The sequence below is a fragment of the Vigna unguiculata genome, chromosome 6 (genome assembly GCF_037176805.1).
Source record: "Vigna unguiculata cultivar grain cowpea cultivar isolate G323 ecotype 2 chromosome 6, ASM3717680v1, whole genome shotgun sequence".
Taxonomy (NCBI): Eukaryota; Viridiplantae; Streptophyta; class Magnoliopsida; order Fabales; family Fabaceae; genus Vigna; species Vigna unguiculata.
Genome location: NC_140797.1, coordinates 49641910 through 49662575, shown reverse-complemented (window position 1 = coordinate 49662575; position 20666 = coordinate 49641910). Strand labels below are relative to the sequence as shown.

The 20666-nt window shown below is 27.7% G+C and overlaps 2 protein-coding genes and 1 long non-coding RNA gene across 4 annotated transcripts; all 3 read left to right on the top strand.

Moving 5' to 3' along the window:
* Nucleotides 1–3837: 3837 nt before the first annotated feature.
* Nucleotides 3838–10865, top strand: LOC114187570 (uncharacterized). The gene is made up of 4 exons (XR_003605282.2): nucleotides 3838–4038; nucleotides 4309–4367; nucleotides 8866–8923; nucleotides 10644–10865. It is a non-coding gene; the product is annotated as an uncharacterized LOC114187570 (long non-coding RNA).
* Nucleotides 10866–15261: 4396 nt separating this feature from the next.
* LOC114189185 (zinc-finger homeodomain protein 1-like) lies at nucleotides 15262–15810 on the top strand. Its single transcript, XM_028077891.2, has one exon. It carries the CDS (start codon nucleotides 15262–15264, stop codon nucleotides 15808–15810), a length of 549 nt encoding a protein of 182 aa, XP_027933692.1.
* Nucleotides 15811–18562: 2752 nt separating this feature from the next.
* On the top strand, nucleotides 18563–20063 carry LOC114188896 (protein transport protein Sec61 subunit gamma). 2 transcript variants are annotated; one of them, XM_028077560.2, is made up of 3 exons: nucleotides 18563–18744; nucleotides 18884–18999; nucleotides 19818–20063. In XM_028077560.2, the coding sequence occupies exons 1-2, from the start codon at nucleotides 18651–18653 to the stop codon at nucleotides 18997–18999; spliced, it is 210 nt and encodes a 69-aa protein (XP_027933361.1). In that variant the 5' UTR covers nucleotides 18563–18650; the 3' UTR covers nucleotides 19818–20063. The 2 variants fall into 2 exon arrangements, with proteins under 2 accessions (XP_027933361.1, XP_085531377.1); XM_085675251.1 differs by having other exon boundaries at nucleotides 19754–20063.
* The last annotated feature ends 603 nt before the right edge of the window (nucleotides 20064–20666 follow it).

Genomic DNA, 20666 nt, shown 5'->3' with positions numbered 1-20666 from the left:
TAAAGGTATGGATATGAAGATCAATTTAAGATTTCATTTAATCCTCGAGAAAGTAAAATATTATTTTAAGTCGTGATCATAATTACAGTTAATATTCAATATTATTTTGCATGGTTAATTATAAATTATTTTGCATAGTTAATTATAAATGCAAAGCAATTTTGAATACAAATACTTCACTATCATTATTCAAAAGTTAGAATAAGATAAATTGTTTTTATTTTAACAAATATACCTACATACCAAGCAGTTTTCTAGACTCTATCCATATAGACTCTATCCAAGAGTATGAACAATTAAGACTCTATCCAAGAGCTCCTGAGGTATGGGCTCACCCCTCCTTCGTTCAGCGGGAATTCTTGCCGTGTGCACTAATGTGTTCCATTTATCCTGTGCATATCAAATTAGAATTAATAAAAATTGTAGTAAGAAAAAACAAAACAAAGATCTATCATACCTTTAGATCTCCAGGAGTCCTGTGGTCCACATTCGAGAAAGCTCGTAGCTTAACCTCGCGCCACCTTCATGATGGTATAAATGTTATTAGAAACTCACTTATTCACATACAGGTAAACTGATACTGATATTATTGATAACATCATACCTCCCAACTCCAAGTAATTCAACCGTGCGCACAAGAGCTTCTACCTCATCCACAGAGAATGGTCTCCTGGTTCGACGTTGCGCAATTGTATGACTTGAAGGACCCTCTTGTTCTTGTGTTGAAGGAATAGGCACTGAGACACTTTCCGTTTGATGCCCTTCATTGCAGAGTTTTTCAATTTTGTCAATGAGTTCTGCTACATGTGGTTTCATGTTGTCGCCCGCTTAGAGTTTCCAATTATGGTGTACGTTGTGCACATAAAATTGCTAAGTAAAAATGTAGTAGCTTTGCAATTAAACATGACTTATTTATAACATGCAATCATGTCATTAACATGATAACATGTAAGATGCATGACATTAATTTAATAATAAAGTAATTTAACATGTAAATATAATAATTATTTTAATTTATCCAATTAAAGATATTAATTGATAAATTAAAAGCTTAAAAAATACTTATACAATTAATTATGTTCTAAATATTTATTTATAAGTATATGTATAAACAAAATCTATAAAAAAATTTGAAAGTAATCTAAAAAAATAAAAATATTAAAAAAATGGCGGGTCAACCCGCCAGCCTGTCCTATGGCGGGACAAGTTGCAGATTCTAACCCGTTTTTCACTGACAAACTAGCTCGGTCCAGTCATTTTTTGGCAAGTAAAGAATAGAACGAGTTAAATTGGGTCGAGTTAAATTGGGTTGGACAGTCAAAACAGGCTAGACAAACCCGTTTTGTCACCCGTGATATTTTCTTCTTTGTATTATTCATAATTCCACTAGTTCTTCCTAAGTCTCTGAAAGCCATGACTTATCTGATTTTGGTAACAATGAGACAAAAAAAATTTCTTTTCGTATCCATTATTCAAAATAAATATGTGTGTATGAAATAAAGTTTTACTGTCTTTCAATTTTGTTTTACACCTTTTAAGAAAATGAAAAGTAATTTGTCAAATTTTGTTTGTGAAAATATCATACTCTAAGAAAATTTCAATCTTTCATGTATTATTATATTGTAAAATAAAATTCATGAGTAAAATTACACAAAATTACTTACTATCTCTTTATTATCAATTAAATATTATGGTTATTTCTCTTTGCCTCTCTCTTCTAGAATTACATTTCATATATTATTTAAAGTAATCTATCCCAATCATCTCTAACTGCAATTTTTTTATTTTATTTATAAGATAATTTTAAAAATAAAAACATAATTAGTTAAAAAAATTAAATACTACAATTCATAATTAAAAATAACTTAAATATTTAAAATATTTTATGATGAATTTTAATTATTAAAAACTATTTTTAATGATAATTTTAAATATATAAAATAAATACTTATTTCTTACAGTGCAAAAGTCAAAAAAATGGGTATTATTATTAATTAATATCCATTTTGTAAAATGAATTTTAAAAACTTCAAGAGTTCAAAACTTAATTTACATATTAAAATTTAAATTTAAACTACAGCTTATGTATTCAAAGTACTTTTTATGACAAGTTTGAATTATAATATAATTTGAATTAAAATATTTATTATAAATTTGTTTATATAAAAATAAATATTTGTCTTTTACATTGCACAATTTAAAATATTATATTAAATATGAATGAGAACTAGTACATTTTGTATAACAAGAATAGTGCAATGTAACAAAGTTACGGTCTTAGTAAATTTTTTTTAATTTTGTTAACTTTGTTTGAACATTTTGTTAAAGATTAATGTAATTGAAAATTTGTTTTAATTTTGGTAACTATCGTATGTGTTCCTTAAAAATAATGATATTCATATATAATATCTTTATAAAGGAAACATTTATTTTTTTGTTGTAAATTCAAAATTCATATTATTCTTTTAATATCTATGACATATTAATTTAATAAATACATTTGAGAAATACTAAAAATCAAACACTTGTTTACTTACCTGAATCCGTCAACGTTGAGACAATTTTAACATACTTAAAATTTATATACTAAGAATATGTATTTTTTTTCTTATACAAGAAACAAAATATATTAATAATACTTGCTAAAATAACTATTTTTCTAAATAATAATATAATCACGATTAATTTTTAATTATATTTGTAATTTATACATTTTAATGAATTAATCTAAATCTGCGTTGATATTAAAATGTGAAAAAAATTTAAATTACTTTGTCAAAATAAAATCATAGCATTTCATATTATCACAAAATAAAGCATATAAACAAACAAACTAATTAATATAGAAAAAAAAAACACTCATCTTAAACGTATTTACCGTAATTTCTACATGTTAATTTTAAAGAAACTTCTATCGATTCTTCACAATTTTTTCTCACCCACACCTAAATGATTTTTTTCTCATTCCAAATCAATCTCATTTATATCATAACAATTATTTAACATAATCTATTATAGGGTTTTATACAACTACATTCATTGTTAGAATTATTAATTATGGTGTAGGTTAAATAACTTAAATTAGTTTTCATTACCCTAATTTTTGTGTTTTAAAGAGATATATACAGAAAAAAGTCAGAGAAAACCTGATTTATAAAAAACTTGATTTAAACTAAACACATCATCACTGTAATATGTTAAAATAGATTCACATTTTTAACTCGTTTTCACAATTCTTAACTTCACTATTAAACTTCTAATTTAAATTTGCCCCATGTTTGCATTAGTTATATAAAGAAGTTATCTAAAGATGCATGTTGAGTTTAATATATAATTTCTTTTAAATTATAAATAGACGATGAATAGATTTTTTTTAAGAAAAAATTACTTCGAATGAAAATTTTCTCCCAAAACAATTGAAAACTCTTTAAAAGGATTTTGTTCTTCTTAATTTAATGATTTGGCAACTAGTGTAGACAAAAAAATGCGTCATTTTACGGGCATTTTATTATTGTTATTTTGTAGGGTGAGGTTCTTTAATGTATGCAATCGTGTCATAATTATGTATGTAAACCGGTTATTATACATCATAGAAGTTGAGGTTATTTATTTATGATTATTTTTTGTTTGACGAAGTAAAATAAAAAAGATAAACAGAAAAGGGAAGAGAGACATCATAAAAGCCGTAAACAGAGGAAATGGCAGCTATAAGAAAAGTCACATCTCTATTTTAATATAATAAAAAATTGTATTTTTGTTTTTAGCGTCATAAATTATAGCATAATAAATAAACAATAAATAATATATTAAAATAAGGTTTGGATGGAAGGAATTTAAATTGGTCTGTTTGAGGGATTTGGGAATCAAAGCTAACAGAGAATGAGAGATAGAGAGAGAATGAGAAATAGGGAAAGAATGAGATCTGGGGATGATTTCTTCTTAGAGATGTTTTCAGATCTGCGAATCAGAAAGTTGAGAAAGTAAATGGGATTGATATTGTTACTGAAATCGGTTTTGCAGAGGTTACAAGGAGAACGGGTAAACCTAAATCCTAACTTTCTTTGTTTCATTTTACAAGTTTTCGCTATTTTCATGTTTAACTGACAATGCTGATTTTGGCTATTACGGCTGCGATTTACTTCATTGGAAGTAGATCCATGAACTTTATCGTGAAAGTATGTTCTGAACCATTTCATTTTTGAAAAACACTCTTAGAAACAGAGAAATGAGGAGAGTTTTGAAGGTTGATAGAAAATAAAATTTGAATTTTTGTTTCTATTCTTATGAACTTTTATGGGTTCCGTGCAGATTATTGTTAATTGATGACACACATCTGGATTCAGGTGACTGTCAACATATTTGCTGAGGTAATTTCATTTCTAATTGTATTAACTTTTGTGTGTTGAAATATGATTGGCTTTATATACATGTTGTTTTGTTTGTAATGATAAAAAGTGTTTAATATAGAGACGGCAATTGATAGAAAAAATTGAAAGAAAAATGTATTTGAAATGGGAGTGATGAAAACAATAACCAACATTACATTGTAATGTTGTGCTTGTAAATGAAGCAAGCAAATTGGATAGGAAAAATCGTGTAGAGCTCCAAGAATGAGCTAAGAATTCCCCTTTGATTTCGGCTATACTCTTCCACAAATAACCGATTACTTTTTCATTTTTATATTTTTTTAATAAAAAATTAAAAGTGTTTTACATACATAAGTAACATTCTATATTTTTACACTAAATTTATTATAATTAATAATATAATTCAAAACACAAATAATATAGTTTATCATAACTATTTCTCCACATTCACCTGTTTTTATAATAAACCTGACTTATAGTAACAAATTATTAAAACAAAATTAATTATTCAAATTTATAGGAAAACAATATAACAATTTCTATAATTTAATTCTCGTACGATTGGATGTATTTAATTTTACCATATTCAATAAATATTATATATTTCAATTTTCTATCTTTTAAAAAAAATCAAATCCATTTTAAAACGTCTATAAGTAAATATTAATACAATCATTAAATTATTATTATTTTTTACTTAAATCAGATATGTTTGTTGTTCACCACTTTTAAGAATAGTTTCAAAAAAAAAATTAAGTTCAATCTTTTAAAATTCTCTTTTTGAATTAAATCTCCATTTTGTGATACAATTAACTTTTTTAGATTTAAATTTAAGTATTTAAAATTATTTACCTTTTTTAGCTTACAGACATTAAAATAATAATTAGAATATATTTAATTTTTATTTATATATCAATAAAAAATGATATAAATTTGAAAAATTAAATACACATTTAAATTAAATTTAAGTTTTATTTATACATGCCTTAATATAGATAATTGAAACTGTAGTTTTCAATTAGTATGACACATTCGTGTGTGTCTGGTTGACTCAATTCAGTTGGCTGATGCAAAACATTTTTATTATAACACTTTTTAAAAATACAAATGCTATTACAAAGTTGTTAAGCTCGAGGGTTTTACATTGTGGAATATGATAAACTTAGATGGTAAGAGTTTACTTTAAATAAATAAGTATTATAATATGGTTAGTGATAGAAACCCTAAACTCAAACATTTTTATTATTACACTTTTTAAAAATACAAATACTATTACAAAGTTGTTAACCTCGAGGGATTTACATTGTGGAATATGGCCAAACGACAACAGATCATGAGCAACAATGACCCCAAACGAGAGACAGAGAGATCGCGAAAATGAGATGGATTTAAAAGAGACCAAAGAAGCAAAAACCAGGACAAACCAAGTCTTAAACCCTAATCTTGAGTTTGCTTCCGAGTAACTTGTAAACTCGTCCGAGTAACTCACAAGTTTGATAACTATGAATATTACACTTTCAATTTTAAATTCCCTGTTATTGCCATCTAATATATACTAGGATTCAAAGTCAATTATGAAAGGTCTAATTTTTTAAAAATTTGTAATTATTTAAAAAAATTTAAGTGCTTTTTCTACTGGTATTAATCTCTTATTAAGTGGTTTAAGAATCTCATTCGGAGGACACCCTGATACAACATACAAAACTCTTGAATAAGTTTGCGTTTTTCGTCACGGGAGAGATGTAAGAGATTACAAACAAGACCGAGAGGAAAATTTTCAGTAACAGAGTATTCAAAAAACTTAAATGGGTGTTAATGAAGACAATAATAACTTTCTAAGTATTTTTCATCAAAGCAACAATACATCTCAAAAAGTAATAAATAAACTAAAAGCAATGATACATTATGACATAATAAACAATCTAAAACACCATAATCTTCCAACTAGAAGTTCTTCGGCTTCGGCTTAATTGAACCAGGGGATTTTGGATGAGATTTTGCAATTACAGAACCTTGACAGTTTTGCTATGCACACCAATAGATAGTGTGCTGGTACTTGAAATAGCCCTGATAACTAAGTTCTATTAATAAAAAAAGTTTTGATTACACAACACAATGTCCAAAAGTTTAAAGCACTCCAAGTTAGCTCATAAAATTCAGATAAACTTCTTGTCGTCAATGTTTATATCCAACATAATAACACCTCCATCTAAATACCTGCAAAAACATAGTCATAAGACATCAGATAAAGGTCAGAACAAAACTACAAAAATTGCTTGTTACAGTTAGTCCCTTAGCATCAATTAGCATCAATGAACAGTTATAAAAGTATATATATTAGTAAGTCTATATATTCAAATACATGCTGGCGGTCAATCAAGTAATTGTTCAAAGTTCTCCATAATTGATAATAACTGCATTTTATCACAATCAAGTAACTTTATATATAAAGGTATGGGTCTGAAGATCAAGTTAAGATTTCATTTAATCCTCGAGGAAGTAAAATATTATTTTAAGTCGTGATGATAATTAGTTAGTATTCAGGATTATTTTGCACATTTAATTATAAATACAAAGCAATTTTTAAGATAGATACTTCACTATCATTACTTCACTATCACTATTCAAAAGTTAGAATGAGATAAATTGTTTTTTATTTTAACAAATATACCTACATACCAGGCAGTCTTCTAGACTCTATCCATATAGACTTTATCCAAGAGTATGAACAATTAAGACTCTATCCAAGAGCTCCTGGGGTATGGGCTCACCCCTCCTTCGTTCAGGGGGAATTCTTGCCGTGTGCACTAATGTGTTCCATTTATCCTGTGCATATCAAATTAGAATTACGTCAAATTAAAATTAATAAAAATTGTAGTAAGAGAGAACAAAGATATATCATACCTTTAGATCTACAGGAGTCCTGTGGTCTGCATCCGAGAAAGCTCGTCGCTTAACCTCTTGCCACCTGTATGATGGCATAAACTTATCAGAAAGTCAGTTTTGTAGTATATCCACATACAGGTAAGCTAATATTATTGATAGCATCGTACCTCCCAATTCCAACTAACTCAATTGTGTGCACAAGAGCTTCTGCCTCGGCTACGGAGAATGGTCTCCTAGTTCGACGCTGCCTAGTTTTCTGATTCGAAGGTCCCTCTTGTTTTTGGGTTGAAGGGATAGGCACCAAGACACTTCTAACTTGATGCCTTCCATGCAGCTTGACTCGGTGTTGAGACCAGAAAGCATCAGCGACCAATACTTTATCTAAGAGCATCTGAGGCACTGGGTCTCCTCTCCTTTGTTGAGGAGGGATGGTTGCTGTGTTCACTAGTGTTTCCCATTTATCCTATACATACCAAATGTCAATGAAGAAAAAATGTTGTGTAGAGGGAAAAAAAAATAACATACCTTTAGATTTATGTGAGACAAATGGTTTGCATCCTTAAAAGCTTTTCCTTTCACCTCAAACCACCTGCATGATGACATAAACATTATCAGCAAACCAGTTTTGCAGTGTATCCCACATGTAAGCTAGTATTATTGATAGCATTGTACCTCCTAGTTCCAAAATACTCCACTGCATAAACAAGTTCTTCTAACTCAGCCATGGAGAATGATCCTTTAGTTCGACGCAGTGATGATGATGACGATGCCGATCTATATAAAAATGTGCATTCTTGAAATATCTACAAATCTTAAAATATTTCTAATGTGTTTAAAATTTGTATTTCCCTTATGAAACTTCTATTGTTATGTATACATATCACCTCTCACTAGTTACCATACGATTCTCAATGTGACCATACACGTTTTAACCAATTATCACATCGACTAATAGTTTAGTCTTACCTAATTTTTTTTTGTTTTGACAATGATTTTTATGAGCAAGCCCTAATTATTTTAATGAACAAAATGAGCAAGCTAGTTTTGTAACGTACTCATTAACGAATAAACTAATATTATCAAAAATATCGTACCTTTCAGTAGAGAGTTTCTCAATTAAGTGAACGAGTGTAGTTGCATATGGTTCCATGGTGCCGCAGTACAAACTCTGTTTAGAGTTGCGATCAGACTCAGACCGCTTAGAGTTGTCAATAATGGTGTATCCTGTGCACACCAAAATGCAATTAAGCAAAAATTTTAGTAGCTTTTCAATCATAAAATGGATTCAATCAGTACAATCATGTTGTTCTGAATATTTATATTTTATTAAAGTGCATAGTTTATATATTTATACTATAATTGTATTTGAAGCTGCTGAATGTCATCCTACCTGGATTGTTTAGTTAATTGATGAAAATAACTAATGCTAGTTAAACTTATATACCATGAAGTTGAAATGTTTGTACATCCATCAACAATCTAACTTTGGAAATCTGAATATAACTTCATTATTTTTTAGTGGTTATCTTTTATTACCAAAATTTAAAACAAAACCGAGTGTTTTGATTATGTTATTTATACCTTTTGTTAAATTACTTGACCCGATGTGCAGGCAAGGCTAGGCAGGTGATAAAAACCCAAATGATCCTCTTGCTGCACAAACTTTTCAGGCAAGAATATTGTATTTCAGTTTAGGGCTATTTTATTTTGAAGGGCAGTGAATGTCAATCCTACCTAGATTGTCTAATTAATTGATGAAAATAACTTTCCTCTTTATAATTATTTAATGATCTAAATATACTTGCATTCCACCTAGAGTAATTGATATTAGACATTCATAAAGGTGTTAGGGTTGTTGATCACTTAGACAGCCATCATTGAATCATGTGTACTGGTTGTAACATTGAATGGATAATCATTAATATTGGTTCTTCCACATATGAAGGAAGTCTTTGTATTATGTGAACTACTCTTTCACTTTGTCTGTGAAGCCTGTATTTGTTATCCTACTACTTGAGAGTAATATTTATATGTTTCATTGTATTTTGTTTGTCACTTTGCTGTGAGCTCAAGGATTCAGTCGAACACTAGGTTCACTTTTATTTTTAACCTAAACAGATGGGGTTATATTACTATTGATGTTCGAACACATAGCATATAGATTCAATCATTGATGTCATTGATGCTCGGCATGATAAGCATGCCAAATGCTTCTAATTTTTCAGTTGACTCAAACACTGGAATAGTTCCACATGTGTATTCATTTTGTTTATCATTGCCTCAACAGTGTGTTACCTAAGAAATCAAAAGTAACAAGTTTTTATAGAAAATTACACTGTTTAACACTGAATTTTTATGCTGTTTGTGGAAGATAGAGCAGTTACTTAAAACTGCAGGCTACATTTTATTTAGTTCAACCAGTTTTCTTTGATTTCTTCAAGTTGTACTGTGCATACAAGTCATTCTAACTTAACAATTATAAAAGGCATATGCATTAAGTGTTTAAAATCTTTGACAGCATTCAACCAGCCTCAAACACATCAGATCAGATCATTAAATGTATTTGTTATGCTACTACTTGTGAGTAATATTTATACGTTTCATTGTATTTTGTTTCTCACTTTGCTGTGAGTTCAAGGATTCAATCGAACACTAGGTTCACTTTTATTTTTAACCTAAACAGATGGGGTTATATTACTATTGATGTTCGAACACATAGCATATAGATTCAATCATTGATGTCATTGATGCTCGGCATGATAAGCATGCCAAATGCTTCTAATTTTGCAGTTGACTCAAAAGGCATGATAAGCATGCCAAATGCTTCTAATTTTGCAGTTGACTCAAACACTGGAAAAGTTCCACAAGTGTATTAATTTTGTTTATCATTGCCTCAACAGTGTTACCTAAGAAATCAAAAGTAACAAGTTTTTATATAAAAATTACACTGTTTAACACTGAATTTTTATGCTGTTTGTCGAAGATAGAGCAGTTACATAAAACTGAAGGCTACATTTTGTTTAGTTCAACCAGTTTTCTTTAATTTCTTCAAGTTGTACTATGCATACAAGTCATTGGGGCTTAATAATTTAAAATCTTTGACAGCACTCAACCAGCCTCAAACACATCAGATCATTATCAGTTTAGTACTAACCTTGGAGCTCCGTTGTAGTGTTGCTCACTCACATCTTCTTTTTTCCTTTGATTTTTCTTTCTCCTGTCCTCAATGTGTGTTTGCTGTGCGATGAAGACTTCTCTGTTTCTTTTCTTGGATTTGTAATTGCAATGCTTTCAGAATTTGTGTGATGTGTATTGGATTGCACCGAGAAGTTTTGTTCCTTTTTTTTACCGTTGATCTGTATCCTAACTTTTATTTTTTTTCTTATGCAGTTGCCTCGGCGGTCTCCGCCATTGTCATACAGTGCATGCCACTGTCATGTTTGTATACAGATACCAAATATTTCCTTTTTTATTAAGAAAAGGGTCTGCCATATTTTTTGCGTAATCAATCATGTCAGGGACATCATAATATAACAACATACAATTAACCTTGGGATATTTACCTTCAGATTTGAACAAACGATTTGAATAAATTATTTATTCCAATCTTAACTGTGACTATTTAGTCTTAATCGGATACAACCTGGTATTTATTTTAATAATTATTTTTTAATTTTAAGATAATATTATTTTTTATCATTTATATATTTTTTTATTTAAACGTTTAATTAGTTTTTGCACGTATTTGTTTATATCATTTTTGTCCTTTTCTAAAAAATTTAAAACATTTTTAATTTATAAGTGACATAAACAAATATATTATTTTCTCTTTATTCCTTAGTTTTGCAACTTATTTTTAAGGTATATATTTATTATTTTTCTACTCATTTTTATAGTTGGCATTGATCATTTGGTATTTTTATTTTATATTTATATAATTATAATTTTTTTATCTCCTACCTCTTATTTCAAAAAGTATACATGATATTTTAGCTTTTATTATGCTAATTTTTAGATGATTACTATTAATTAATAGAAAAAAAAATACTTATTTTTACCTTATTGTATTATATATCCATAATTCCCCTGGTTTTTTCTAAATCTCCGAAAGCCATAACTGCATTGGTTTTGCTAAAAATCAGACAAAAACAACTTCCTTTCATATATGGTTTTTGCTTCAAATAAATATGTGTCTGAATTAAGGTTTTACTGTCTTTCAGCTTTATTTTTTCTTTGTTTTACACCTTTTAAGCAAATTTCAATCTTTCGCGTGTTAATATAACGTAAAAAAAAAAACATCATTCATGTGTAAAATTACACAAAACTTACTTACTATACCTATATTTTCAATTAAATATTCTGACTATTTTTCTCTATCCCTATGTTTTAAAATTACATTTTATATATTATTTAAAATAATCTATCTCAATGATCTCCAACTGCCCTTTTCTAATTCTATTTATAAGATAATTTTTAAAATACAAACATAATTAGTTAAAAAAATTAAATACTACGATTCAAAATTAAAAATAACTTACACATTTAAAATATTTTATGATGAATTTTAATTATTAAAAACTATTTTTTAATGATAATTTTAAATATATAAAATAAATACTTATCTCTTTCAACAGGTGAGTAAAAATACTTGGTATTATTATTAGTTAATATCCATTTCTAAAATGAATTTTAAAAACTTCAAGAGTTCAAAACTATATTAAAATTTAAATTTAAACTACAGCTTCTGTATTAAAAGTATTTTGTAATTGCAAGGATTAAAAAATGTTAGGAGTAATAGTAATTTTATATATAAGATATATAATTTTGTGTTAATTGAGTAACAGTAATGTTAAGAGTAGTAGTAATTTTAATGGAGTTTCGTTTTATAAAAATTATTATTTTTATAATTATTTTTATTATATTAAAAACAAAATATATTAATACTTGTTACACTAAATGATTATTATCCTAAATAATTGTATGATCATGATTAATTCTTAATAATGTTTGTAATTTATGTATTTCAATAAGTTAATCTATTTAAATCTATCTTTTAATGTTGATATTAAAATGTGATAAAATTTAAGTTTCTTTATATCAAAATAAAACATATAAACAAACAAATTAATTAATGTAGAACAAAAGATCATTCATCTTAAGCGCATTTACCGTAATTGCTCATTAATATTTATAACTCATTCAACTCATCACGTAACACTCAATACTTAATATTTATTATGGGTTGCACAAGTATTTCAAGATGGAGGTTAAGTTACAATCTAACAGTGAAATTTCTAATAGTGAGACAATTGTTGAAGGGAGATTGTTGCAACTTGCAGGTGAGATCAATTGTCCTGTGATAGAGACTAAGTGGACTGAGTTACAATCAAATCGTGGTATTTGAACTGTTACGCTCTTAAGTAAAAATAGTTGTACCTTGACTAACGGTTATAACTTTTGGCCTAGTGGTAAGCGATTGATCATAACAATATTATCTATGTAGATTGAGTTCACTTGAAGAACTCTAAGTAAAATGTTCTATATCATAATTTTAAAAGAAACTTCTATCAACTTTTCACAACTTTTTTTCTCACTCACGTTTAAATGATTTATTGAACGATCAAATTTCTAAAAGAGAAAAATTTGATACGATATTTCATAATGTATAATTCTCATCAAAATGCTTCTAATTCCAAATCGATCTCATATTTATACTATAACAATTAATTATCAGAATCTACTGTGGAGTTTTATCCAACTAAATATATATTCTTAGAATTATTGCATAGATTAAGTAAATTTTCTTTACCTTAGTTTTTGTGCTTTTAGAGAGATATATATACATAAATAAGTTAGACAAATATTGATTTATATAAAACTTGTTTTGTTAAGAAGGTAATTATTGCATGTTAAGTAAAAAGAATTACACCTAGACTAATGGCTATGACACGTAGTAATAAGCGCTTTATTTTAACAATATTATCTATGTAGATTGAATTCACTTGAACAACTCCAAGTAAAATATTTTATATCATAATTTTAAAAGAAACTTCTATCAACTCTTCACAACTTTTTTTAACCCACTTTTAAATAATTACCTAAAAGGTCAAAATTCTAAAGGAATTTTTTTTTATATGATATTTCATAAGCTATAATTTCCATCAAAATGCTTCTCATTCCAAATCAATCTCATATTTATACCATAACAATTAATTAAGATAATCATTATGGAGTTTTATCCAACTAAATATCCATTCTTTGAATTATTAATTATTACATAGATTAAATAGCTTAAATTTTCTTTAACTTAGTTTTTGTGCTTTTAAAGAAACATATACATGGACAAATATTAATTTATATAAAACTTGTTTTAAACGAAACACATCACTGTAAACCTATACTATATATTAGACCCACATTGTTAAATCGATTTCACCAGTCTTAAACTTTACTACATTCTAAACTATGTGATTTAAATAAAGGACGAGAAATCACTTCAATTTGTTTTTTAAATTAAATATTTTCTAAATTTAGACTTTTTTCCAAAAATTAAAAATAAATTTATTTTATGTTATATATAATTTTTTAGTTTTAAAATCCTAAAATTCGGTATTCATATTGCTAATTTAAACCTATAATTCACATCCTTACAAAATACCTATTTATCTTTTCTTTTATTGTTAAAAAGTAAATTAACGAGTTGAAATATTAATTTTTAACATATTTAAAAAATAACACAATATGTTTAACTGAGTGAATTATTGTTTAATTCCTATTAATCAGATAAAAAAAGGGTGTTGGATGAACAAATATAGTGTAACGAAAAAAAAATTACAATTAAAAGGTCTATGAACATGATTATTTTTACTAATCTTATATTAAAGAACACTAAAATAAAATTTTAATCAAATAGGAAACATTTTGAGACAATGTCTCTAAGTAAAGTTAAATTAACTCAAATATATTCTGAGTACTTTTGTTTAGCTTTTTTTCCTTCTTACATTTATATTATTATTATTATTATTATTATTATTACTTATTATACTGTTGGTATTATTATATTATTATTGAAAGCAAACACGCACTATTTTTTATAGTGTCTTATTCATGATTGAAGAAGGTATATATTATTAAGAAAATTATCGAATAATAATTAATTTTAATGATAAAAAATAATTAGTTACTAATTATTAATTTAGGTACTAAATTTTAAATTAAAAATTATTGATAATTAGAATAGTTTAAAAAAATTATAATTGGTTTTTAAATTTAAATTGGGAACTAAAGTAGTTTTTAGTATAAAATTGTTTTTAAATTGGTCACTAACATTAACCATTAAAGTTTAGATTGGTTTCTAGTTAAGAAAATTGATCTCTAAGTTGATTTTTAAATATATTTTTTATGATTAAAATTGATCATTATTTATGAGATTTTTTATAATTTTTCTTACAAAAATTTTAGTGTAATTTTTTTTTTTTTATGTTTCAATTTTATTTTCTTAAAACTCTTTTCATTTTAAAATTTCAACGACCTAAACATTAAAAACAAATATTGTGTTATGAAAACATGTAATATATTTATATTTATATTAAGAGTTTTTATTAGTTGTTTTAAGTATGACAAACTCTAAACTTACAAATTTGTCTCTTGTCAATTCTAATAAAGAAGTAGTTGATTAGAAATGTTGAAGTTCATTAAAAGAACCAAAGATCTTAATTAACCCAGTGAAGAAAAAAATTAAATAGCCATATTTAATGCTTGGGCTTTAACCCAGAAAATAAGATGACAGTGTAATGGATGAATTAGCTTTTGAAGAATTTGTTTAACAAATGTGTTGAACAAAACCACATCTCAGGATGCACTCTGAGATATGACATAATCATGCATTAACATCTAATTACGTGTCACATCCCACCTTCAATTCTACTCTATATAACATCTCTCTCTCAACACAAATCACCATCAATCTCTATCCCTGAAATTCCAAAAATCCCAAAACACCATTACCATGTCAAGCATCAATACCAGCACTTTCACCAACCAACTACAAGAAAGCCATGATGAGGATGAAGAGCTTGGGTACAAGGAGTGTCGTCGCAACCATGCAGTGGCCCTTGGAGGAGCTTGCTACGATGGGTGCAATGAGTATCTGAAACCAAGTTCCGACCAAACCTCGGAGGACGCTTTCCTCTGTGCATGTTGTGGGTGTCACCGGAACTTCCACCGGAAACAGGATCCCGTGCAACAAGCTGAAGCAGAGAGTAATTATGTTATGGATGTAGTTCCTGTTTCAGCGAGGCCTACCAACAACAACCCAGAGGCAGTGCAGCGAGTAAGGCCACTAAGGAGGAAGAGGACGACCTTCTCGGTGGACCAGAAGAAGCAGATGACAAGGTTTGCTCATATTTTGGGGTGGAAACCTCACAAGGGTAACAGAGAGGAGATTCAACGTTTCTGCACTGACATGGGAATCAGCCGCAAGATCTTCGTCGTCTGGCTCAACAACAATCGTCACCGTGCAATCAACCACACAACTGATCCATCAACCAGTAATTAGAGCCTCAACAATAATCGGTCTCGGCACTTGGCATTAAATAAGGATTTCCCAAACCTTATAGGATTTAGTGTACTATGAGTGTGATCATAATTTGTTTGTTCAGAGTTTGGGTTGCTCTGTCTTATGATGTTTTTCTTATGCATGTTTGTTTGTGTTTTACCTTTGTTTTTTTTTTTATTTGCATATGAAGTGCCTTGACTTCTAAGTGTTTGATAATAGTGTGTATGAATTTATAAAGGACTGAATTGTAATATGTTTTTTCTTTCATTAAAAAACCATCACCTCGTTGTTCTCACATTGATTTTTACTTTGGCGCGTTTTTCTTAATTAGAGAGAAGTTAGATGGACCAGTTATCCTAAGGCGTCAATTATGAAAACATCATTTTCTTTACGTCACTCCGTAAACAAAACTCCAATACAATTAGATAAGAGACAAAAGATAATTAACATATTGATTACTGGTATTAAATGATAAAAAATGTAATAATCCAATATTAATATATATATGATATGACCAGTAAGAGTGGATCACGTCTTAAAAAGTATATGATATTTTCAAGTGTAATGAGATCTTGCTATTGATTTTATAGAAAATAATGTTTTACGTTAAGTGATTTTATTAAGAAGATTATTTAAAGGTTTGGATGGAGAGAATTTGTTGTATCCAACAAAATGCTAAAATTTAAGAGATGATCAAACTCATTATATGAAATTAGAGGTCTGTTGGACTATTTTTATTTGCAACCAAAGAAACATAGACAACACACAAACTGTGTCAATTTTCTTTAAACTTTATGTAAAAATTGAGCTCACATTTTTAATTAACTTGCAATTATTTAATTAGCGAGGGAGAGAGCGATTTTCCTTCGCAAAGAATAATAAGATTTATTCAATCACTTTATTTGTTCATTTTCAGCTGCATATTACTTAAATAAAAAAAAATACTGTTTATCTGTCATATGTTTTAATTTCAAAATAACATGATTTTTAATTATACTCTAAATTTAAAAAAAAAAACATGGTTTTTATTACGCCCTAAATTTCTTTAATACAGAGAGAATAAATAATTATGATAATATAGAAGTAATAGCACATTAATACATATTGAAATAAGAAAACTGAAAAAAATATAATAGAAAGCGCTTTTAAATTTGTATTAAAAGATATCGAGGAAAACTATATATATATATATATATATATATATATATATATATATATATATATATATAAGTATATTAGTAATTAAATAACATTGATAAAATTATATATTAGTATATTAGTTATTCACAATTTTTCACTTTATTTAGGAATTCCTAATTTCATCTACTTGGACTTCTACATTCATAATATCCATTCTTATAGTTCAAAACGAATCTCAAATCCAAGTGCTCAATCAAAATAGTCAAAAGTAGCATGTAAAACACAAAATTGTGTAAATATCTTTGCAAAGTTAGGGATTAAGTTCTTCCAAGAAAGTCTAAACCAAAGAATTACTAAATATTTAGACTAGTAAATATAAATTTATTTAACTCAAATTTATGCGAACTCAAAACTTTATCATAAAATAACAAATTAAAATAGTAAAGGAAAATAAACCAAAAATATGATCAAATTAGATTGTGTGAAACTCTTGTACCTCCTAAGTTATGAATTCTAATTAAAAGGTGAAAATAAGCCTTAGAATTTTAAAAAGAAAAAAATAGGAAAGAAGAAAAATTAAGAAAAAAAATGTATAAAATAAATTACTAATGAATTGATCAAATTATATTTTATATACTTGAACATAATCTATCAGACCTATCTATTTTGAGAGTACTGTATAACAATATATATATATATATAACAGAAATTAAAAATTTTCTCAAAAAAATACAAAACTTCCACTTGTTGATACTATACCCTAAGAATTTTACTTTAATACCCAATTGTAATCGCAATTAAAATACTTTAATTAGAATAAATAATCTATAGACAGTGTTTATTCAATTAACAATTATAGCTTTGCAATGTTATATTTTATATTTTAAGAAAAAAGTAATGTATATATAGTGTGTTTCTGCATATATATATATATATATATATATATATATATATATATATATATATATATATATATATATATATATATATAAATTTGTAAAAGTAAATTAAGAAATTATGTATCTATTTTTGAATTGACGAGATTGAAAGAAATTATGTATTTGATACATAATAAAATTCCTTTAATTTAATAACTTATAAAATTATCTATTTAAAAATATATTAAAATTTGTTGAAAAATTATATTCCTTTATACAATAATATAAATAATAATTAAATTAAATTATATGAATAGTGCGCATTTTCTTAAGTATAAATAATAATAATAATAATAATAATATAATTTAATTATAATTATAACTATTGTATACTAAAATTATTAAATTAGGTAATAATTAAAATAAATCTTAATCATTTCACAGTATGCATTTATTTATACTAACACTAAAATTATACAAATTATAAGCTTTTACAATAATATCAACAATTAAATTAATATTAAGTTTGGAAAAAAATAAATGGATTTATCACAGTGTGCTTTACTGTTTTTAATTATCACTAAAATACTATTGTATAATTTGAATTAATATTTTTAAATTTATGTTTTTTATGACATGGGCAATATAGAGTTCGAAATTGTCATCGCAAGATCCAGCATGGCACCATGCTATTGGCCCAGTACACGTATATCCCAAACTCAAGTTTTCTTGAGTTCTATAAAATTCAACCTTCCTCACTCAGCATTCATATTTATTCAGTTTTCAATTCAGATCCAAAGGTAGAAGGAAAAGTGAGAGAGAATGGACGCCATTGATTCCGTTTTCGATCCTCTCAGAGAATTCGCCAAGGACAGCGTCAGGCTCGTCAAGCGCTGCCACAAACCCGATCGTAAAGGTGCAACCCTAACGCTCTTCCATCCTTCTTCTTGATTCCTCTTATGTTTCCAATTTTATTTATTTTTCGAGAAGATTGAATTTATGTTTGAATTTATGTTCTGCGGATCTTGATTTATTGGATGGGTTTGGTATTTCAGAATTCTCTAAGGTTGCCGTGCGTACTGCGATTGGTTTTGTTGTGATGGGATTCGTTGGTTTTTTCGTTAAGCTCATCTTCATTCCAATCAACAACATCATCGTCGGATCTGGTTAGGTAAATTATACGCTTTCTCAATTTTTGTTTTCATTTGCGGTTGTTTTTGTCTGTTTTTCCTTTCTCCTGCTTGGACCTCTGTTTTTTATCTTTTAGTTGAAACCTGGATACTGGTCTGATTTTTATTTATTTTTGTTACAATTGCTTTGGTAAATTTTAAAATTTTCTTAATCGGGTGACTTGTTTTGTTGAGTTGTTATTCAGAAGTATAGTTGACCGTGTCGTGCTGTTGTATCTTAAAACAATCCGATATGAGGGATTGATTGAATCAGGGATTTAGGGTAATAATTTGTAAAAATAATTTGAATTTGGTGCTCTTTATACGTTTATGGTGTCAGGCATAGCATGATATGAGTTCATTGATCGCATTATACCTTTTTACCGCAACAATTTTTAAATAAACATATATGACAATCAGGTGCAGTGATTTATCAAAGAATATTCATCTGTTAGTATGCATATTTTGATGGTTTTATATATAGGGAACAGCTGTCTGCATTGTTACATGTATATGAGATGATGCATGATTATGTCTCAATACCCTGTCTTTGCTACTTGCTTCATTCAAGCGTGTAATGGCTATCTATATTTGTATGAGAGTATTTGCCCTAAACATTGTTGAGGACTTTATTTTCTTCTTGGAATATGTTACTCTTTGAAAACTTCGGTAGATTGTCTAGTTTTTATTATGGATGTACTGCTGTTTTTGTTTTGTTTTCTCTGTTTTGAGATGTTGATTTTTTTTTCTTGTTAGTGAAAATGTGCCTTTAGCGAAGTGTGCAAAATGAATGATAAATAACCCTTGGTTATTTCCGCAGGATGAGGGGAATTTCAATTGCCTCAGGAATTCAAGTTGTTAAACATTAAGAGGCAGAATGAGTTCCCACTTTGTTAGGTCATTTAATGAATTTAATTGTAGTTCTTTTGTACTTTATTTTTGGTATTTACTTGTATCTTATCTTCGGAAGCATTACAGTTTTATTCGAAATGTACAATTTTATTTTCTGTGTTAGACCTTTGACACATTGTTTTGATCTAGGAAAAGGATGAAAGTAGTTGACAAACTTTTCTTTTGGTTTTGATTCTTTGTTAACTTTGCTTTCTAGTCTTTTGGACCCATTGAAGAGGTGCTAACAGTTATGTCTAAGAACCCAATTTATGTGTAAAATAAGTTAAATACTTGAAAATAAAAGAAAAAAAATATGGGAAGGTTATAGGACCAGGAGTTTTCTTCATAATCCGTGGCATATGTCTTATTGTCACACCAGCATTTATTTCAACTATAGAATCCAGCTAGGACAGTCCCCTTGACCAAGCTTTCATCACTTATTCCATGGGATCGCCCTCAGTACCAAATCACCAAACTAACCAATATCCTGTGTACACCATAACCAAGATAAACAATTGGAGAACCTTGATGCATAAAACCCCCACGCTTCAAACAATTATGTTTAGCCATGGCCTTGACCACAACGAACCACGGTAAATAGCATTTGCGCTTTCACTTCAATTGGCGTGGTTAAGTGAAGATTGAATGACTCAAAGAACAATATATGATCCGTTGTGTCATCCTTTAACGATTCAATTTAAGTGGGTATGTGATAATCGCGGGTAGAATATGGGTCTGATTCATGCCAACGGTGGAAATTTTCACTGCGAAGTGTTAT